This window comes from Gymnodraco acuticeps, unplaced genomic scaffold (genome assembly GCF_902827175.1).
Source record: "Gymnodraco acuticeps unplaced genomic scaffold, fGymAcu1.1, whole genome shotgun sequence".
NCBI lineage: Eukaryota > Metazoa > Chordata > Actinopteri > Perciformes > Bathydraconidae > Gymnodraco > Gymnodraco acuticeps.
The window spans coordinates 148,843-172,718 of NW_022992263.1; the positions used below are offsets into that span (position 1 = coordinate 148,843).

A 23,876-nucleotide genomic window follows, 5' to 3' on the forward strand; every position below is an offset into this window, starting at 1 on the left:
CACATTGCTTGCTGAAATGGCAGATCTGCTGGCACTAACAATGTCTCCTGCTGTGGAGAACACCCTCTCTAGGGACAGAGGTAGCACAGCCAGGTAGCGCTTTGCTAGCATGGCAACATAAGGATATTTGGCGTTTGTAATAGCTTTGGCTCGGTCTGAACTCTTTGCGAGTGGTGGAGGCTTACATGCTAGTGGGAGTTGGGTTTGCACTTCAGTCTTTTTTCTTTTGGTACCGGTGATATTCACATTCGGGTGATGCCTTTTCAAATTAGTGTGATGTATTGCCAGCCGTGTAACCAATGTTAGTTGAACAATACCGACAAACAGCTTTGGTTCGGTCCACCTGTCTTTGTCCGTCATCCTTGTACGTAACTGCGAAACCAAAATGTTCCCAAACCGGAGACTTCAATGATGCTGCAGGATTTTCAGCTCAACTTTATCTGCGTTCGCCATTTCGACAGTTCCTCAAATTACTGACTACATTTGAACGCATCCCTGTGACCAGCTCTCATAGTATGCCTCTCGTCTAATGAAATGACTTGGTCGCTCTATGATATATACCTGAGATTACTTCCAGAAAGTTGTTCATGTTCTCAATTTTTTTACGTTTAACGCTATATTCGTTCGGTACACACGTGTACCGAACCGAAGGGCCCGTACCGAATAATTTCAGTACGGGTACCGTTACACCCCTAATTGATTGATATGATTGCGATTTAAATCAGCATATACTTCTGTCAGGGGATGCCACCCCTCAAAATCTCCTGCCACCCTCTTGCCACCCCATGAATATTTGTCTAGATCCGCCCCTGCTTGCATCCTATTTTAAAAAGGCATTTCTTTTTATAATGTACTAAAATGCAACAAAAAAAGGGTTTGATTCTATTAATTTTGTCTTTTTTATTGCACTGTTGCAGCAGATTACTGTGTAGCTTCAGATCTGAGTTGTCTTATTAGTAAGCCTAATTTATACTTTTGTAGCAACACTATTTTTTATATAATGGCAAAGAAAGGGTTCAGAGTCTTTTCTTCTTTTCCTGTGTCATATGTGGCAGCACTGTTCAATGTTTCTTGAAAACATTACCCACTGTAGTATGTGACGCGTGAATAAACTCCAACTCTGTATCAACAACACTGTTGTGTAACTTCAGTTAAATACTTGTATGTGTGTAGATTAGAAAGAGGTAAGATAAAGGATCTGCAGTATTTTATGAAGTGTTAATCGTACAAAGGTCAGTTTTATACAAGTAGAAGTGTGTATTTACCTGGTAGTAGGCTGTCAGTAATGGCTACGCCCGTCTATTTGGACTGGTAGATCTCGGCAGACTGGCAACTTTAAAAGTAGCTCTCGGTTAAAAAAAGGTTGGGCACCCCTGACCTATACCATAACCATTTTTGACATCAACAATAGATCAACCACCTGTGTGCTATGTGCAAAGGGTCACTTGTTACAAATTCAGAGAAAATCTACCAACTCCGAGGTTAATTATTTTGGTTTTCTGACCCACAACCTTCACGGTTTAGGTTCACTCTCACCGCTCTCATCAGCATTGATTTCAGCAGGCAGAGTTTTCTTTTAGCAAGAAATCACAACAGTAGTCAAAGTATCAACGAGCTGATGAGCGTACTGGAGCTTTCAGCTGCACAAAAGTCAAATATTTCATTAAGATAGAGCTAGAAGGAAACATAAGCCCACTTAAATCTGTCAACATATTCGGCCAATAAACTTTTTAGGTTATAAAATATGTTTTGCGATAAGAGCTTGTTGTCTCTGGCCAGGACTCTAAAAAGATCATTTTAATCTCATGAGACCTATCCTGTTTAAATAAAGGTTAAATAAAGTGGTTATTGTAATTGTTGGTCAAAATGTTATCTCATAGTTGACACATGAACAAAAAGTGTTATCACGTGCAAACGAAAAAGGAAATATGGTAAAAGATAATATTGTGATATATATATATATATATATATATTGTGCATATTTTCCAAAACGAGTTTTAACCATGATACTCCCATGCTTGTAAGTCAAGTATAACAGTTTATAACTGCTCTCTTCTACCTCAACACTTCCACTTCTGAAGCTTTAATGATACAATACTCAAAAACATTTAATCAATATCAAATATTTTCTTACACCTGGATTTTAAAGGCACCAAGAAACAAATGGTCAACATTAGAAAGGAAAAAATACATGAAATGAATGAAAATGTGTTCAAGTCAGATAACCTTTATAGTAAAAATTAAGAACGGATGCCTTAGCACAACACATCAGAAAAAGAAAAAAAAGACAGTTTCTTGAGGCACAAAAGTAGAGCATAATGAAAATGCTCAAACCGTGTAACTGCCAGACTGACAGTCATATCAGGAAACCTTATGATCTCATATAGGGATTTGTCTTACCAAAACACAGACGAGAAGCCAGAACCCAACACCACTTGGTAGGGGACAAAAAGTTGGGTTTGATTTTTGTTCAGGCCATATCTTGTGCTATTTGTAATAACGACATAGTTAACTGACATCTGGGAACACAGTGATATGGCTTTTAATAGATCCAATGAGGACAGAAAAGCAAACCGTGACTGTGTTATCGCTAATAATAATCCTTCATTGCACAACAGGGCAAACAACTACAGTGGGTCATGGTTGAATCAGGGAGTTGGTCTGTTAACTTCGATGGATAGTTAACAGACGGATTGCGTAATAGCTTTACAGTGTCCCTTCTAATCCCAACAATTCTAGACATTATCTGATAGGCAGGACAACAAAAATAAAACCCAAGTTGTTTCATGGAGATTATGAATGCGACATTTACAACAGCTCATCAATCCATTATGTCAAAGGCTCTTTTTTTCCTAAGGTTGTCAAGGTTGCTATCCCAGAAAGCATTGGGGGAAAGTCAGTTTACAAAGAAAAAGAAAAGTACACAAACTTCTACATACACCATCAATGTACATGATGCAGGAAGAATGCAGTATGTGGCTTTAAAATATTTCACACATTGTTAAATAAAAAGTGTGTCATAAGGCAAGACTGACCTCGTATCAGGCAACCTTATGATCTCATATTCAGATTGTTCACACAGGTATGATACAGTGTCGCTTACACCACCACAGAATTATATTCTTACAGCTTCAATGCTTTACAGATATTCACAACAGCATACATTCAGCAGCAGCTGCTGTACCACAGATAGAGAGAAACACTCAGGAATGCAGATGTAAGACAGAGATCTTACAGAAGTCACTTCCTTCATTCAGCTGAAGGACACCCTGAGCTTCCCCTTTAACTGACCCATATAAGACAAAGCCAAGGATGTGTAAGTGTAAGCACATCATCTAGCTAGGGATAAAGAAATACTGTCTATACGGTTGCACAGGAAAAGGGAAGGATTTGTCAAACAAACACCGACCTGTTTCTCTCGTATGCCTCCATGGTGAATGGAAAAAACTAAAAACTGGTTCTTGATGAATGGAAGGAGAGGAGGGCCGCGTTAAGGCAAAACTATATCCAAACAACTTTTCATGACATTTAAAACAGCATTTGCAAGAATTTGAGTTTCATTTCTCCAGTCGTATGCCAACATTTTCCTGAACACTCACATTTTTCATAAAACGTTACTATGTAAGCACTTTGGCCTGTGAAAGTGTGATGTTTATAGGCAAGTGTTTTAAAAGTAAGATTTTAGCTTAAATGCATGTTCTTGTAAAGAACTGAGCATTTGATCAGATAAACAAAAACTGTATTATACTGCATGAGATGGTTGGAAGTTTGTAAACAAATGTGATATCATGTTGCTGTCGTTAAACGCGGCCGCCATTTAATTCAATTCATCACAGATGTTGCCTGTTTTTTCATTCTTGGTTCACCGTGGAGGCGTGCAAGAATACATTCATTTTCTTCAAGAATTCAAGTTAAAACGGGAATAGTCATTCATATACAAATTCAGATTTTAGGGGTAAGACATTTAAAACGGATCATAAGTAGTCCTCTTTATGTGGAATATGTGCACGCACAATGAAGAAATATCCCATACACCCGTCTGGTCAGCCACAAACAGAATCTTTGTTTAAATACCTTGATCCAATGTTCAGGCAGCATTTTCAGTCTTTAGTGCTGAGTCGTCAGTGTGACTGAGGGGAGGGGGAGATCTGTTCCTGCAGAAGAGTTTTTTGGTTCTGCTCGGCAGCCAGGGCCCGTAAGGTGGTCCTCTGGATCTGCCTGGTCTTGTTGTACAAGAAGACCCCCAGGAACACCAGGCCGGTGCCGGCGGCGCTGAGGATGGTGATGTGGTTGCTGAACACGATGATGCTCAGCCACACCGACAGGGCGTGTTTCACACTACTGGCAACACTGAGGAAGACAGGAAGGTTCAACTGTCAAAATAATCCAACTCATGTCATATGAGAGCATTTTTAAAGATGCTCCATCCTGTTTTATTATGCCAAAAACATGACTCGTTTACTGGAAATAGGACAGATTGCTTTAAGCAGTGTTCTACATCTGCATGTACAGCAGCAGAAGACCATACCAGGTACCAACTAAAAAAAGATTAAGGGTACCAAACCTGGACAAGGCCTCATATTGTTGCTTTTAGCTGCATACTAAGGGTGCCCATCCGTAATGGAGCACTCGGGTTTTACAAACCTAACTGAGCCTCATTTATATTACACATTTATAAGCACTGTTGTTGATCATCTACCTCTTTAATGGCCACAAGCTCTGCTTTCTTTCAGCAGGTCAATGTTTCAAGTCATAACGTACTTATCATTTCAAGATTGGGACAGATTTAAAATTGATTAGATGTCCTGAACATTTTCTTGGTATCAATCCATCAGAGCGCCATTAAAGGAGAAGCGCACCAATTCACATCTCACTCTTTAACTCGGTCAGAATCAAACTAAAATGATAAATAAAGAACTTGAGTTATAAGTCTACTTAACAGTGCAAACTAATGTCAAGTGGCAGAACCTGGCACCAACATTACCCACAATGCAACTTGCCCGCAGACAGTTTGGTAGGATATAAGTTGTGCTATGCTTGATGAGTAAGTTAGCCTCAAGCAGAGTTGAGAAGAGGGCTGCGGCCCCCTGATTTATTTATTTCCAGTTTTTTCCTGAACTATTTTATTACATATGAGGAATTAACCCCTATTACCAGTCAGCAGTCATTCTGTAAAAAGTTGAGTTCCCCTTTAAGATAAATGCATGACTACATATGTTGGTATCTATTAAGCAAGGTCCATTTCAGCATGTTTATTAACCTAACAAAGTATTGCAATAAAAGTGATCGTATTCAGACAAGTGTACACAGTACTGTGTCAAACAGTGCACGTGTAGAATCAGGCTTCAGGAGGATGACATAAATTAGTTTTTCTTTTGTGCCTGTCACCTGATATTCTGTACAAACTGTGAAGTCCACTGAGACAAATGTAATATTTGTGATATTGGGCTATATAAATAAACATTGATTGATTCATTGATTGATTGATTGACCTACCTGAAGGTAACAGGGGAAATCCGTCCCATGAGCGCGTAGGCGGTGACACTCTGCAGGTGGAACAGGGCGCCGTCAAAAAGCAGCAACAGGACAACGTCCTGAGTGATGACTAAGCTTCGGCCACTCTTCCCGATCACTGGGATGTCCTGAAAACATGGAGACAGAGCACGACACGCATTAACATCATAACTGGTGCCTCAACCTTGCCCTCAACTATCAGAACATGTACTCTAAATACACATTGCTGTATTTTGTGCCTGTGACATGCCTCCATGCTTTAATGTTCAAAAAGCTCTTTATTTTACTCATACTGCCTGTGCTGCAGCACCTCTTTTCACCCTCTGTCTGGAACCAGAGCCCAGTCTGCTCTGATTGGTTAAATGCCCGGCTCTGTTGTGAGTGCTTGCCAATAGAAGTGAGAGTGTTCCGTAGTGATGTTACTATGTTGCGGTAGAACTTCAAAAAATGACATTTGGGATTTTAGCCTTTGCAGACCATTTACATGCACCCAAACCTATATAACACACTACAGGAAATTGCAAAAGTCAATGCCAAAAATAGCTTCAGACTTTAGGTATAAATATAACCCACTATAAATACACTTGCAATAATTCAGTTAAGCAATAATTGTAGTGTGTGTGTGTGTGTTGACCTACCAAGACAAAAAGCCAGGCAGGTATAAGCATGATGACTGCTGCGGCACTGGTATAAAACTGCAGCTCCGGAGGGCTGAAATAAGTCCGAATTTATATTATAAATGTGTTTCCATTTTGTTTATTTCACTGCTGGAAATAGGAGGGTTCACATATTTTTACCTGAACTTGTATCCGTCTCCACTTAGCAGCTTTTTGGAGAATACGTTCTGCAAACTGAAATTGGAGAAACATGGTTAAATAAGGCATATAAAGCATCACACTGCTGTGGGATGGTTCTGTTGAGTGCTGCAGTACCAGTCCATGATGTTGGTGGAGAGCGCAGCGGAGAAGCCAATCATGTTGAAACTCATCTCCGTGGCTGTGCAGAGAGCCAGGCCCGCCATGATGGGGAACAGGGACAGGTTCACCCACAGCCCTAAGGAACAGAGGCGTTGGACACAATGAAACGAGTCAACAGCTTCTCCAAAGACATAAACCATTCAGCTGCAGTCTAACTGAAAGAACCAGATTTAATGCTGTGTTGCCAACACAAATGTTGATGAAAGTAATTGATGGAAGTGATGTAATAAAGGTGTTTTACTCCACTCTGTGAACAATGTCGTTTTACTGAATTACATCAAGTCTCAGTCCAACAAGAATGAGAGATTGTATATATAATTTAAACCTAGTGAAATCTTTAATTTTGAATAAAAGTTGTAACTCCTTATCTCATGCCTCTCCTAGAAGCTGTCATACATTGTATCCAGTTTTAAGCCAAGGTTGTATTTAACTGTGTATCTTGAACACACAAAGTGTTTTTAATCAAACATCATGATCTTAAGTTATAAGAGGATAACAGGTAAGCAAACATTAGCAGTAAATCCGTAGATCCTTCATCCTTTATCCCCTGAAAACCATTGTAGAAACACTGATTATTCATTTGACACTCCTTTACTCAGTGTAACTCCCAGTTATATTCATGGGGTCAGTTTGTTTGGGAGAGAAAGAGACTCCTGCATATAATTCAAAACCTTCTGAACACTGAAATAATCCTAACCGGGAGAAATGTCCGGGACTGACGAAATGCAATGATCCAATGCTACTTTACGCCTCAACCAAATGATCGCTTTTGTTTTGATTAGGAGAACCCTAGTGGCAAATAAGTTATATATGCTGCGTTTAACTCAAGAAAACTCAAACAAAAGTAGGTTTGGAGTTGTATATGTCCCCAAAACATCACTGCATTGATGCTCCAACAAAAAGCGTTAGAGGACCCTGCACAAAGAGTGGTGGCCATTGATTTGACCAGTTTGGAAGGCAACAGTCATTTCTTTGCATCAACTAAACAACTGACAATACTTCCAGTGCATCTTGGTCTACTACATGTTACTGGTACAAGTAACTAGAAAAATCCTGAGGAAAGACCAGGACCAGTTTGACTCTCTGAAGTGAAAGACATTCAGTGTCCCCTAAAGCCCTGCTCTCCTGACATCAGTGTGTCCTCTACCTGTGTACTCCCCGAGGATCAGCCTGGACATGATCACAGTGAAGATGGGAGCCGAGCTCTTCACGGTCTCTGCAAAAGACACCGCCACATTCTTCAGGCTCACCAAGCCCAGAACCACAGTGGTGAACCTGAGGAAAGAAGACAAAGATGATGCCAAGATATGACTTGAGATTGCATCAGCATTTGTTAATCTAGCACAGGGGTGCCCAACCTTTTTTGAACCGAGAGCTACTTTAAAGTTGCCAGTCTACCGAGATCTACCAGTCCAAATAGAGAGGCGTAGCCATTACTGACAGCCTACTACCAGGTAAATACACACTTCTACTTGTATAAAACTGACCTTCGTACGATTAATACTCCATAAAATACTGCAGATCCTTTATCTTACCTCTTTCTAATCTACACACACACAAGTATTTAACTGAAGTTACACAACAGTGTTGTTGATACAGAGTTGGTGTTTATTCACACGTCACATACTACAGTGGGTAATGTTTTCAAGAAACATTGAACAGTGCTGCCACATATGACACAGGAAAAAAAGAAAAGACTCTGAACCCTTTCTTTGCCATTATATAAAAATAGTGTTGCTACAAAAGTATAAATTAGGCTTACTAATAAGACAACTCAGATCTGAAGCTACACAGGAATCTGCTGCCAAAGTGCAATAAAAAAGACAAAATTAATAAAATCAAACAATTTTTTTGTTGCATTTTAGTAGAGTATAAAAAGAAATGCCTTTAATAGGATGCAAGCAACACTAGTTTCTTAACCTGAATTAATAATAGACTATAATCAATTTAAGTTTGCATTCTTATACCATTTTGTACAATAATTATAATGAATAAGTTCAAACAAACTAAAACGTACAGCTGATTAATAACGGTATCTAACTTGAGTTTTTATCAAAAACCTGTTGAAATGCTACTGTTTTTTACTGTCCCCCAAAAGCGCATCGGCAGCCTCCAGGAATGCTTCTTTCACAACTTCGCCGTCTTTGAAAGACTTCATGTGTTACGCAAGAACGTGACTGACACGATAAGATGCTCTGGTAGCAGCCTTGCTCTTGTTGTTGGGCCTGGTGAAAATGGACTGCTGTGCATTTAGCTGTCCTTTCAGGCCCCTCCCCTTTTGGGAGCGTAGGGCAGAATTAGGAGGGAATTCCGTCTCGTAGCGTTTGTGCACTGTTTTGAAATGCCGCTCCTAAATTACCCTTCTTCGATAAAGCCACGCTCGCATTGCAGATGAGACAGATGGACTTTGAATTGGAATAAATACAAAAATAATCATCCTCCCACTCGGAGTGACAATTATATATGTTTTGCTTCTGCCATAATTGCGGTCTTGTTTGTGTGCGGACTGTCACTCCTGTTTACACGGACAACGTTAGCGAATTAGTGCACTGCCCACTAGCCACGCCCCGACACATGGGGTCACGCCGGCCAATCACAAAGCTTTGATGCGTTCATGTACATTATTCTGGCACAGGAAGATTATGTTATAGGACATTAACGATAAAACTGAATATTGTTGTTCTATTTTTAGACACATCTCGCGATCGACTGGGAATCTCGTCGATCGCGATCGACTGGTTGGGCACCCCTGATCTAGCACAAAATCTGTTCTACTTTCTTAGAAGCTACTAGTTAGTCTCTAACTTTATTCAATGACTAAGAAAACAAAAGGGGACCCACCTCATGAGTCCAACAAACAACATGATCATGATGAAGTTGGAGGGGTACTCTGTTCTGGACTTGTGCTGGTAAAGGCAACAGGGTACAAACATCTTTAGGAAGCCTATGATGGTGGTGGAGAGCATCTGAACAGCACCTGGGAGCACATGGAAGCAAAAAATCCCTGAGGCATGATGTCGGATGACCTTTAACTCCTAGAACTGCAATTCAGTAATATTTACCATTGTCTTGTTGGACAAATAAAGGTGGAAGCAGAACATGAACAGCAGCACCCTACCTGCTTGTTTAGGACACAGATGTGTTTCCATTCATTTCAGGGAACAACGAAAAACTACTTGCAGGGAGCAAAACATGCATGAATTAGGAAATCCACCATAGTGTGCATTTGTATTTAAATACTTATTGTTTTTGTCAAAGTAACATTATCATCACGTGTGTTAGCACATCTTAAATATATTAAAACAATCTTAGAGAACTAATTACTGGGTGAAAAAGGTAAAGTCTATACATTATCATTAAAATGGTTGGCATCTGTCAGATTTTAAAGGTCCCTGAATGCACCAGCAGAGTCAAAAAAATGTCTATGGACATCTTTCGTTATTACCTATTTTAAGCAAGCGACATGTTTTTTGGTGCAAGTAGTTTTTCTTGCAGATCAGGCATGCCATCAATCTTAAGAGTCATGGGGTGCTTTACAAAAAGCTGAACAATGATATGGCAAAAAATCTGATGATGCAGAGGGACCTGCACAACCACAAAGGTTGGTTTCACGTTACTTGCAGGCTGATGCAAAATCACCTAAAATAAAATAATTATTAGCATTAATTTGATAGCATCTGTCCAATGTAACTATGACTTGTTCATCTGAGTCATGACCACAGAAGCAAAGCTGTTTTTCTCCTGCTTTGTTCTACACCAAGTGCTTATAAACTTTGTCCGAAAGGTAGGAGTTCTAATTTACAATGCAAAGGAATGGATTAATCATTTAAAAACAGAGCTGGGTGTCCCCTGCAACCATCTCGATAACAATTGAAAACACTTTTTTGTCCGTATATACCTGTAATGACCCTCTCGCCGAAAAGCTCTGTTGAAGTGCCTGTCTCTTTAAGACCCCCTTACGATAAAGCCCAGTCTGCTCTTATTGGCTGGCAATAAAATTAAAATAAAACCTAGTTCTCAAGCTGTTTTTGGAGATACTAATCTTGGGGACAATATCCTAATGAGCCTGAATGTGACATAGGATGTAGAGCCAAATCTCAATGGCTTGTTGAGTCCCAGGTGTTTATATTCAATGTAACCTGCAGAAAGCTGACAAGGTTGTTGTAATTGGTTAGTAGTTACTCCCGTATACCCACATGTGTGTGGATAAGTATATTTATCATGTATTTACCCAGCATGCTTGGCTCCCCATCCAGCAGTGACAGGATGTACTTGTTGAGGAAAAGGGTGCAGAAGCTGAAGAAGTACCAGAGGCCCAGGTAGGTCATGGAGCGCCAGTTCCAGACCCCTGACTCCGTCTCGATCACCGTGGTCTCTGTGATGGTGATCTTCAGCAGCTGCTCCCCCGGCAGGCTGTCGCTGCGGGTCAGCACCATGCGCTCCCGCTGGCTGCGGAACGGAGACAGGAGGTGCCATAGCGGATGCCGCGTGTTTTGCCTACCGCCCAGCATCACACCTGCTGCCTGAGGGCCCGACAGGTGGCTGATAGGAGGGAGGTGAAAGTTTGATGGTTAGTTCATCTTCCGATTGGTCAAGCAATCGATCAGTCTATACTGGGAATGGTTTAAGTCCCGGTGGCCCGTCCTTTCTATAGTCTTCTGTCAGTTGAGATACAAGCTGAACAAAAGAGGGGGGGGGGGATGAGTTCTGTCAAGCTCTGGTCAAAAATACCGGTTCTTGTATTACATTGTGTCACACATATTGAGTGAGTGTCCATCAACTTGTTACATATTTAAAATTGTTACATAAAAGCAGTGTTGGAAGAAGTACTCAGATCCTTCACTTAAGTAAAAGTACAAATACTATGGTCTTAAAATGCTATACTAGAAGTAAAAGTTTTCATTTTGCTCAATGATTATAATAATATAGATTTCAGAAGAATGTATAGGCCTACATAATACCTCAAGTATCAAAAGTAAAAGTATTCCTGCAGAATGGATGTTTTCACAGTATTATATTATTATGATTATTATTTTTATCCTGTTTATAGGGTTAGGTGGTTATGCATTTTAGTATTGCGATTGGCCAATATGGACCAAATTACGAAACTTGAAATACTGTGTAGAAAAGTACAACTGTAATGTATTATACCATATCAGCATATTATGTGTTTCCATTTGTAAGAAAGTAACTTTTAAATAAATGTAGTGGAGTAAAAAGTAAGACATTTGCCTCTGAAATGTAACTGAGTAGAATTATTAAGTAGCATACAATGGAAATACTCAAATGTCAAAAAAGTACAATACTTGAGTAAATGTACTTAGTTACTTTCCACCACTGCATATAGGCGATTTTTACTCCAGTTTACTACTGTGGTCAAGCCAGCATCCGCGTTGTTTTGCGGTGCGCGAATATCCTATGCATTACGGTAGAGGCCTGGAAAAACTGCCTTCAAAATAAAAGTGCTTACTCGGTCAATAACAATTATACCAAACATATTAAAATATGTACTATATAGGCCTAATGTGATCAATAATAATGTAAGACAAACTACGTATAACTACCACATTATAAATGAGTGAATGTAAAACTTAAAGAGTTTCAAAATAAAAGACCTTTGAAGTTTCATATATGAGCCATCATCCAGGGTTTCCCACACAGACTATACTTGGGCGGGCCGCCCAGGTATATTAACGGCCGCCCAAGTATATTTCGCGACCCATTTTTTTTTTTTTATAAGTTTTTTTTTGTATTTTTTTTTTGTATTCGTCCGTGACCACGACGCCATCTGCGATCGATTAACTTGTGGACAATGATCCCTCGCTCCCTTGCTCTGATCTCGCCTCGTTAAGTGGCCTGCCTCACACAGGGTGACTGGCTGTCTACATGATGTGGCCTGCCAACATGGCCACTGTCATAGAGATCATAAATCAAAGCCCTTGATTGGTCTCTGTGTGTCATTCAAGCTCGGGATAATCTCAGCTCAGGTGAGGTAAAGGACTCTGAGTGTTTAGATAGTTAACTTAGTTTAAGTTCTCAGTGGGTCTCAAACAGTGTGGTCACCATTTACAGTATGTAAACACATATTTCCATTTGAGAGGGTAGTGATTGATCTAATGGATAGTGAGGTGGGCTGAAGATCGGAAGGCTGTGAGTTCAAATCCCGCCAGGAACACCACCACTAGTGTGCCCTTGAGTGCCATCTTTACGCAAAATGATTATACAAAATGAAAACTTTTTTTTTTTTTTTGCGCACCCCCCCCCCCGCCCGCTGCCACCACCCGCCCAAGTATATTTCAGATCTGTGGGAAACACTGCATCATCCCTCTGTTTTTAGATAAGAATAAAACAAAAACCCTCCAGTATCAAATACTTATTTCACTTCAGGGTGATAGCAGGACATCCCATCTAGTCACTCAGAGAGAATCAGGACAATCTGATGTAGTTTCAAAATAAAATACCTTTGAAGTCTCATATATTTGAGCTATCATCCCTCTGTTTTTAAATAAGAATAAAACAAAAACTGTCCTGTATCAAATACTAATATCACTTCAGGGTGATAGCAGGATACCCCATCTAGTCACTCAGAGAAAATCAGGACAATCTGATGTACAGTTTCAAAATAAAAGATCTTTGAAGTCTCATGAGGTATCATCCCTGTTTTTAGATGAGAAAATGCTTACCAAAAAAAAATAATATGTTGTCATCTTGTCTGTTTCACCAATTTGTGTGTGTTTGTGTGTATGTATTTGTTCAAGATGATATGATTATTAAAATTCAGAAGTATAGCATGGGCCTTGTGACGGTCCTGTGCCCACTCCAATTTAAAAGCTTTTCTGTATTTCAGAAAAGGAAAAATACAAAAAAACACAAATATAAAAAAATAAAATACAAGACGAATATGCGATCAGTAAAAGACAGAACATGTTTTTCTTGATGTAGAGTATAATAATAATAATATTAACAATAACCTTTATTTGTATAGCACCTTTCATACAGGAGTTGCAGTCCAAAGTGATTCACAGTCTCATAAGATAGAGTTTAAGAAAATGGATGTCAAATAAAATACAGTTAACAAGAACATTGATATCACATATGAAAGGGTTAAAAGACATACAAATATAAATAAAATTAGCACAGAATAGACATTGAGTAAAAAATAGATTCAAAATTCAGGATAATAAAAGAAAACCAAGTAGCTATCTAAAGCTTTAGCTTTTTCTTGAATATTTAGACCGAGCAGGCTTCCCTGATGTCTAACGGTATCGTGTTCCACAGCTTTGGGGCATAATTAATGAAGGCCGCATCACCAATTTTCTTATTTCTGCCTCTGTTTAATTGTTAAATAGGAAACATTTAAACAGCTGACACAACAACTTGCCATGGGCCCAAGGCGGTTGAGGCAAAATAGGCAATGATGAAGGCTTAACAATTAATTTGATGTAGACAGGTTCATATTATTATCAGTGATACTAAAAATATTGTAAATGTTCTTGTACTGTAAGTGTAGTGTATCAAAAACACAAATTTGTTGCAAGTGTATTTAAGAATAGGAAGTTAACATATCATATCAGTGCCCCTAAAAATATATCTAATGGCATAGGACATAAGGCGGAGTGGTTTAGGAAAAACAGTCTATGCTTGGCACCCATTAATATGCATTGTATGTCAGTTTCAGCTCATGGAAGATGCATTCTAGGAACTGGAGGGACTCCACACCCACCCACATTTGTTTCAAATTTTTTATTTTTTTTCAAAAACAAAGTGTTTTGTCATGTGTACATAACTACATAAAGAAAGACATTTCTAAAGCAATAACCCTCTACAACTTGTCATCCCTGGCCAGCAGATAACTCCCAGCACCATACATTGTTCGATCCGTCTGCTACATTGTACTTACATCGTACATGCAGTGCATACTTTTGAGAATTTCAAATGTATTCTTGTCTGTTCTATAGTGTGCATTTAGATGTAGATACTCTTATTTTACAGTGAATATGGATATTTTTGCTTTAACCTTTATTTCTCTTCTATCTTACCATTTTTTTCGGGGTGATAGCTCATATATGAGACTTCAAAGGTCTTTTATTTTTAAACTCTGATTCTCTCTGAGTGACTAGATGGGGTGTCCTGCTATCACCCTGAAGTGAAAGAAGTATTTGATACTGGAGGGTTTTTGTTTTATTCTTATCTAAAAACAGAGGGATGATAGCTCATATATGAGACTTCAAAGGTCTTTTATTTTGAAACTCTTTAAGTTTTACATTCACTCAGTCATAATGTGGTAGTTATACGTAGTTTGTCTTAGATTATTATTATTGATACATTAGGCCTATATAGTACATATTTTAATATGTTTGGTATAATTGTTATTGACTGAGTAATATGGCGTTATATTTGTGCCTCTATCCTGAGCACGCAATGAAACATGTTGAGCATAGAAAAAGCTATTGAGCGCGTACTTGAACATTTTTGAGCACAGAGAAATATATTTTCTCATAAAATTCCTGCTCCGTGCGCAAGCAGACCGCTGCACGCGCTCTCTCTCCCTCGTTCGACCTCTCCACCCTGTGCGCGCTCAGCTTTGCCTGTCTGCTCGCTCAAGTTGTCACAGCGTTACAAATGTGCCACAAAACCAACCAATCGGAGAACTCGAGAAGGTCAATTCTGATTGGCTGGTCGTCTCCAATCATATCTTCTATCTGAGATGAGAGGGATTTTCGGTTGCCATCAGGCTGTTGACGTTCTTATTACACATCCATCGTTGACATTTACAGGACATGACAGACTCGAATGAAGAGAATAGTACGCCACAGTGTCAGGTGAGTTATACATTTCTAGTTTTCTATCACGTTATTGTTTGCAATGCCTTTGACGAAACCTTTTATCCGATCGTTTCAGATAAGGGTGAGTTTGCTAGCCGGCAACATAGCAAAATGGGTAGTTTAAGAAAACAGCTAACAAACCGTAGCCTACGTGTACATGAACACTTCTGAGGTATTGATTACTTGCTGTAAGCATTAGAGGTGGCAGAATGACAAAACATGTTTCTCTCTCTATCATAATTTTGGGTTGACCAGAACCTGGACCAACTTCTGTTTCCTGTTCTACAATGGGCATAGAGCTTGCGTTCATTTTCAACCGGACAACTAAACAGATTAGGCTAGGATACCGGATAAAGTTAGCAACACACGTTAACCATGAACAGCCTATTAATCCGTTCTCCTAATGTTATTTCATCCAACGTTGTGGAATTAGAGAAAAGGGGCTTCTTAACGTGCTTTGATCCAGGGTGGAGGGAGTTACATATTATACTGAACAAAAATATAAATGCAATACTTTTGTTTTTGCTCCCATTTTTCATGAGATGAACTCAAAGATCTAAAATATTTTCTATATACAAAAAAAACCATTTCTCTCAAATATTGTTCACAAATCTGAAAAAATCTGTGATAGTGAGCACTTCTCCTTTGCCGAGATAATCCAACCCACCTCACAGGTGTGGCATATCAAGATGCTGATTAGACAGCATGATTATTGCACAGGTGTGCCTTAGGCTGGCCACAATAAAAGGCCACTCACTGATGATTATTTTGCTTTGCTAGGTTGTGACAGTGCACTACAACATATTTGATCTAATTAATTTTAGTCTAATTTATTTATCATATTTATATATGTTAAGTAGCTTGTAGAAGTGCGCACCAAAATATTTGTTGATCTTGTTTATTGGTATTTATTATTTTGATATTATTTATTTAAATGTATCATTTATTTAATACATTTTTGTATTGGTTTTTCAGTTGAATTATACGTTCAGGGTAATCAACAGTTAAAAAGATACTGTTCAAATTATTATTTGTTTTAAAGTTCTATAAATGGATGTTTTCAAAGTCAATGAATAATCGTATTTAATAATCATGATATTAATTATTGAGCAACATAATCGTGATTATTGCCATAATCGAGCAGCCCTAGTGTGTGTGTGTGTGTGTGTGTGTGTGTGTGTGTGTGTGTGTGGTGTGTGTGTGTGTGTGTGTGTGTGTGTGTGTGTGTGTGTGTGTGAGAGAGAGAGAGAGAGTGTGACAAGAGCTATATTCAGTGCTCTGCTGCCTTGGCTACACTATTTCATCGTTGCTGTTGTATGATTGGTGTTTAGCTACGGTATTTAGCGTCTACAGCACCTCCGCTTTTAGGGTTGACGTAGACCCAAACGTCGCCCGGAGGTCCCCCGGTGTTGTTGCGGGAGCTGCTGCACTAGCTAACGCTACATTAGCAAAACAAATGCTAATTTATTTTGCAAAAGGTGCGGCGGGCTTCAAACACGTTCCCCTCCACTGGTTTCAACCAAGCACTAAATTAGATGTTTTCCAACCAAATACGGTTGAACTGACACTTCCCCATATTAATTTGTAAGTAGATTCGAAGATACATGAGTTTCTGGCCGTTTCTCAATCTCGAGGATTCTGGCTTCCAAGCCAATATTTCAAGGATGCTACGTCATCGAGTGCCGCCGAAGGACTGTTCCAATCTCCAGCATACTTGGAATTCCACCGAGGCCGCGTCCTTGGTTTGGGGGTAATTTCGAGGCTGCACATGGGTAGACTTCGCGTCCTTAAAATCCCCACAATGCTTTGCGCACGGACCAATTTCCCCAAATCCCCAAATCAAAAATGTGCTAACGTGACGGCCATCTTGGTGTTGGTCACGGATGCAAGACCAGAGTTGTAGTTCGTTGAGCGCTTCACACAAAAAAATGTGTTACTTCACAGTTTTACGACACATTTAATTTTTTTTACTTGCAAAATTATCTTTTAAAATTGACAAACATCATATGTGTAATTCGTTGCACAATTCAAAAGATAATCTTTCTCTCTCCATTGACTTCAATACATACTTTTTCCAAAATAAGGTCCCATGGAGGTCCCCCGGAAGGGGAGGGACTTCGCCACTCTATCGCACCATAGAAGTACCTTTCAAATCCGATCATTTTTAAGACCTTCTAAATCATATTTAAGACCTTTCTTATTTTTTTGGTCATATTTAAGACCTTTTTAAGGCCTTAAATTCAGATGATCAAATTTAAGACTTTTTAAGACCCCGCGGGAACCCTGCATACAAGTTTAAGAAGATAATATTTGTTTTAAAGAATTCAAAGCAATAAACAACAGCAACAGGCTCTTTAACCAAGGCAACGTTAGCCTAACATGTATATGTTAACAGGTAAGTTAGCTGTTCACACTATCTATGTATATTTTCTACTTTTTGTAATGCTATTTTATTTCTATTTAAGATACATTTTCGCAACTCTTCTCTCTACATGGCGCTGGACCAGCCAATCAGAATTGACCTTCTCGAGTTCTCCGATTGGTTGGTTTTGTGGCACATTTGTAACGCTGTGACAACTTGAGCGAGCAGGAAGGCAAAGCTGAGCGCGCACAGGGTGGAGAGGTCGAGCGAGGGAGAGAGAGCGCGTGCAGCGGTCTGCTTGCGCACGGAGCAGGAGTTTTATGAGAGAAAATATATTTCTCTGTGCTCAAAAATGTTCAAGTGCGCGCTCAATATTATTTTCTATGCTCAACATGTTTCATTGCGTGCTCAGGATAGAGGCACAAATATAACGCCATAGAGCAGGGGTGCCCAACCAGTCGATCACGATCGACCGGTCGATCGCGGGGAGATTCCCAGTCGATCGCAGTCTAAAAATTAGAGATGGGCGAGTCCTGATTCATCCGGATCATTAACCAGGATCCTAGAAATGAGCTGGTCGTGACGAGTCTCCCCTCTCCATTAACCCGAGTCCTTTGAGTCCTACACCTGGTGTGACGTACAAATTAAAACTATAAATTGCGTCACTCGCTACTCTCCTTATAACATGTAAAATAACATTACAACGTACCCCAGTCCATCTGCCTACCCTTTAGCAAGTAGGATAGCTTCCAGAAGTTATCGTTTGGCTCAGGGGAGGGGACGCGGATCAGTGAAACTTCCTGCAGACTCGTGGGGACTAGTGTTAATTTCGTTGACTAAAACTATGTCGAAATATGTTCGTCAACGACCTTTTTTTCCATGACGAAAACGAGACGATGACGAGACTGCACCGACGGCAGTAAACAATAACTGTAACCAAATCAACATGCAATATCGTTGACGAAAAGTGACGAGACGAAAATGTAGTTTGCTAAATAAAAACTATGCCAAAATCTCTCTTTACTTTCGTTGACGAAAAATGAGAAGACGAAATATTATCAAAGATAACGTTACATATCTGATAGTCAGTTTTTCTCCCAGCAGTTCCACTTCCGGTGCTGCGGCAGGGCAGCAGCTGTGTGTCTGTGCTGCGCGCGGCGGTACATTTGAATTACACCGGGCGGCGGTACATTTGAATTACACCGGGCAGCGGCACACTGTGAACTGTCAGGAAGACTCGGGTCTAACTCATGGTCTAACTAACCTTATTTAACAGAAAATAAAATGGCAACAACAGGGCTTGGGAGCAGTGGTCGCACTCGCGTTAACCGAATACCCCCCCGTCAGCGCGAGTGAGTGATACATTGTGTACTCGACGGGTAATAATGGATTATGACGGAAATGTTACGATCCTGTCCGTCAAAATGACTGACAACGAAAAAGTCTAAAGCCACCACTGCTTGGGAGAAAGAAACAATGTGATATTTGGGCCCATTTTCGCTACAATGAGGCGGAGAAAAAAAGCGAATGCATTGTTTCATCAGAAGGGAAGCAATGTGGCCATAACACAGCTGGTAAAAACACCACAAACCTGACCAGATACTCTCTGCATAGCTGCATTCTTAATCATTCAACCTGTGTTTTTCATCAAATAAGGACAAGATATAATCTTATTGTGAAATAAGTTTGACTAAAAGGACAAATTATTGGTTTTGGGTAGACTAGTTTGACTGAAATGTTCTATATAATCTGATGACTAAAAAAGATTCAACAGTTTTCATTGACAAAAGGTAGACTAAAATAATTAGTTTTCTTTGACTAAAATAAGACTAAAATGCTCAGACTTTTAGTCGACTAAAACTTGACTAAATAAAAACAGGATGAAGGTGCATTTTAACACAGGACTAAGACTAAAACTAAATAAAAAAATAGCTGACGAAATAAGTAAGTAAGTTACGGCTCCTAACCGTAATAGCATAGCAGATCCAGAGATCCATACTCGTCATGTGCACGAGCATAGCCGCGGCCGGGAAGACATTTTACTTAGGGGGTGTGGCCAAAAGTGGGGAGACATTAACAGTAACATGCTGCAGCCCCTCCTCCAGCTCCCGGCTCCCGTGGCTATATAATGCACGAGTCAACAGCAGACTCAGAGATTCGCAAATCCTGACTCACTGTGCAAAACACAGCAGACTCGTGCGGACTCAGAGCTGTAACCATATAGCAGCAGATCCAGAGATCCAGCAGACTTGTCATCATGCAGGAGTCAACAGCAGACTGAGATTCGCAAAATCGCAAAATGACCCTTTTTTTTGTGATCAACGTGTTTTATTAAAGCGAAAGACACGACTTTACACACATTTAACACATACCAGTATTGCAATGATTACGCAGTCCATGAGAAAATAGGGGGGGCATATGATTAGATCTACATACACACTGTTTTCATGACCCAAATATGTATATATGTTCATTTTAATTAATTTCTTATTTTTCATAGTTATTTTATCATGGGTGAAGATATGCTTGATTTTTTTGTGTGTGCATTTAAGAAAATAAGTGTTTTGTACGGAGCCCTGGAAGGTTCATAGAGAGAAAAATAAATAAAACGTGGCCACGTTTTACTTTCTCGTGCGCACGCTTTAGTAACTCGTGCGCACGAGTTACTTTCTCGTGCGCACGAGTTACTAAAGCGTGCACACGAGTTAATAAAGCGTGGCCTCGTTTTATTTAAATTGAGGGATTCCTGTGTGACTCACAGTATCTGCTGCCCACAGCTGTTTTATAGAAGGAAAACCTCCTTCACTTTATGAAATCTCTGCGGCACCAGTGGCCTGTACTACGAAGCAGGATTTGCTATTTACACTATTCATTCATGAAGTATGACGCTGCGCTGTCAGCACGCGTCTCCATGTTTGTGATTGGTCAAATGTTGCTAACCCCGTCCCTTTCACGTGAACGCGCTCTCAGCCGGACAGAGAAACCCTGGTTGATTTACTGAGTTGATAACCAGCTTCGTAGGACCGCTTATCGACATCGCGTTTGTTAGGGTTAGTTAAGCTGGGTAAATCGAACATGTCCAGGTCCAGGGTCTGTTGAACTGGCTTCGTCGTACAGGGCACTGGAGGCAGTAACGTGTAACTCAGCAGAATCTGAGAAGAGCAGCACCAGCTGCAAAGAGCTGTGCCTTTTACTGTTTACTTCACTGCGTGTCCCTTCATTAGAACCGCTGAATAGAGATCGAGGCTGCTACGTTTAACCACACACACATCGAACTACCAGAGTATTCTCCCTCATTTTATGAAGGAGATGTCCTGTCACCGGGGCGCATGATGTGTGTGTGTGTGTGCGCTCAGCTCCGCTCTGTGTGCGTGTTCGTGTGTATCCGACACCACCGGCATTTGTTTTCAAATTACCACGAACAGTACTTTAAACAAATCTGGTTCCCCATAGTTAAGTGTATTCCCAAGTGAAAGAAATGTGTTTAATCTTAATCTCGATGTGCTATAGTCCTGCCGGAGTGCACCGGAACGAACGATACTATCATAAACAAATGCCCCCCCCCCCACACACACAAAACGCACGCTTTAGTAACTCGTGCGCACGCTTTATTAACTCGTGCGCACGCTTTAGTAACTCGTGTGCACGCTTTAGTAACTCGTGCGCACGCTTTAGTAACTCGTGCGCACGAGTTACTAAAGCGTGCGCACGAGAAAGTAAAACGTGGTCACGTTTTATTTATTTTTCTCTCTATGAACCCTCCAGGGCTCCGTAGTTTTGCATTATATGTATATAGTTATTTTAATATGTTCCTGTATAAGCAAATGTTGCACAATTGTGTTTTAATAATAATTGTATAATTAAGACATTTTATATATTTTAACTGTTTTGCAATTTTCTATCATTTGTTTCTTTTTGTGTGCTATGTTGAAAATAAACGTTTTGCCAAATAAGATCCGTATTGGAAATGCAGCTATTACACGCAGGAGACTGTTGCACAACATGACAATATGTTCTGTTTTATCGTTAATGTCCTGTAACATAATGTTCCTGTGCCAGAATAATGCACTTGAACGCATCAAAGCTTTGTGATTGGCCGGCGTGACCCCATGTGTCGGGGCGTGGCTGGTGGGCAGTGGGCACTATTTCGCTGACGTTGTCCGTGTCAACAGGAGTGACAGTCCGCACACACATAAGACCGCAATTATGGCAGAAGCAAAAAAGCCCAAAATATATAATTTTCACTCCGAGTGGGAGGATGATTATTTTTGTATCTATTCCAATTCAAAGTCCATCTGTCTCATCTGCACTGCGAGCGTGGCTTTATCGAAGAAGGGTAATTTAGGAGCGGCATTTCAAAACAGTGCACAAACGCTACGAGACGGAATTCCCTCCTAATTCGGCCCTACGCTCCCAAAAGGGGAGGGGCCTGAAAGGACAGCTAAATGCACAGCAGTCCATTTTCACCAGGCCCAACAACAAGAGCAAGGCTGCTACCATAGCATCTTATCGTGTCAGTCACGTTCTTGCGAAACACATGAAGTCTTTCAAAGACGGCGAAGTTGTGAAAGAAGCTTTCCTGGAGGCTGCTGACACGCCTTTTGGGGACACTAAAAATAACAGTAGCATTTCAACAGGTTTTTGATATAATAAAAACTCAAGTTAGATACCGTTATTAATCAGCTGTAAATTTGTGTTTGTTTGAACTTATTCATTATAATTATTATACAAAATGGTATAAGAATGCAAACATTAAGATCTGTTCTGTTTAAATTGATTATAGTCTATTATCAATTCAGGTTAAGAAACTAGTGCTGCTTGTATCCCATTTAAAAAAAGGCATTTTATTTTATACTCTACTAGAATGCAACAAAAAAATGGTTTGATTCTATTAATGTTGTCTTTTTTATTGCACTGTTGCAGCAGATTCCTGTGTAGCTTCAGATCTGAGTTGTCTTATTAGTAAACCTAATTTATACTTTTGTAGCAACACTATTTTTATATAATGGCAAAGAAAGGGTTGAGAGTATTTTGTTTTTTTCCTGTGTCATAGCAGCACTGTTCAATGTTTCTTGAAAACATTACCCACTGTAGTATGTGACGTGTGAATAAACTCCAACTGTATCAACAACACTGTTGTGTAACTTCAGTTAAATACTTGTATGTGTGTAGATTAAAAAGAGGTAAGATAAAGGATCTGCAGTATTTTATGAAGTATTAATCGTACAAAGTTCAGTTTTATACAAGTAGAAGTGTGTATTTACCTGGTAGTAGGCTGTCAGTAATAGCTACGACTCTCTATTTGGACTGGTAGATCTCGGCAGACAGGCAACTTTAAAAGTAGCTCTCGGTTCAAAAAAGGTTGGGCACCCCTGCCATAGAGTAAGCACTTTTATTTTGAAGGCAGTTTTTCCAGGCCGCTACCGTAATGCATAGGATATTCGCGCACCGCAAAACAACGCGGATGCTGGCTTGACTGTGTTTTCCGAAGTGGAGGCTGGCTTGACCGCAGTGTATTACTTTACATTCATACACTATTATTCATTAAAACTGTTTGTGTTGAAATGTATGTTACAATTTAAAGTTTTTCTACCGATTATTGGATACTTGTGCAGCAAACACCTTGTTAAAACTGTAAATGTCTATGGTTAAACAGGTCTCACATGAACACAGTGAGCACAGCTTTTAATAGGGAGCATGTTGCTGAGAGAACAATGAGGTGTTGCACGTAAAACAACACTGTTCACACTAATCTGTGCAGTTTGCTTAAACGTTACTGTCAGTATCTTTGTCCTCAAGTGTCAACCATAGGCAAACAATGCAACACTGCCTTGTCAAAACAGACGGAGGAGAATATTATGAGTAGCTGGATAAAGCACAAGGTGTCCGAATTAAATGCAAAATTAAGATTTCAAGAAGTCTTACCTCTTAGTTTTTAGATCTTTCAACAAGCCCAGACAGCCTCGAGTGTTATATAAAAAGAGGAAATGGCACATTGACGCTAGCTAGCCGCTGTTTTAAGTAGTAACATGAGATACAGTGCAGCTACAGAGTCAGCCATGCTGACCGCCATTGTTCTCAACATGTCATGAGAGAGAGTGAACTGAGACTACGCCCTTTATACAAAAACTGTATTTATCTTGTTTATCCATGTCGGTGCACCTGACTTTCAGACATGGCCACTAGCTTCCAACAATC

General features: G+C 39.8%; 1 protein-coding gene across 4 annotated transcripts; it reads right to left on the bottom strand.

Annotated features, from left to right (window-relative positions):
- Positions 1–2,207: 2,207 nt before the first annotated feature.
- Positions 2,208–23,869, bottom strand: LOC117540341 (solute carrier family 35 member E2A-like). Of its 4 annotated transcripts, none has more exons than XM_034206957.1 (9): positions 23,604–23,869; positions 10,723–11,033; positions 9,333–9,468; positions 7,639–7,766; positions 6,447–6,567; positions 6,312–6,365; positions 6,153–6,225; positions 5,497–5,642; positions 2,208–4,350 (listed from the first exon to the last, which is right to left on the bottom strand). In XM_034206957.1, the coding sequence occupies exons 1-9, from the start codon at positions 23,672–23,674 to the stop codon at positions 4,122–4,124; spliced, it is 1,269 nt and encodes a 422-aa protein (XP_034062848.1). In that variant the 5' UTR covers positions 23,675–23,869; the 3' UTR covers positions 2,208–4,121. The 4 variants fall into 4 exon arrangements, with proteins under 4 accessions (XP_034062848.1, XP_034062849.1, XP_034062852.1 ...); XM_034206958.1 differs by having other exon boundaries at positions 10,723–11,168; XM_034206961.1 differs by lacking the exon at positions 23,604–23,869 and adding an exon at positions 22,943–23,001.
- Between the last annotated feature and the right edge of the window lie 7 nt (positions 23,870–23,876).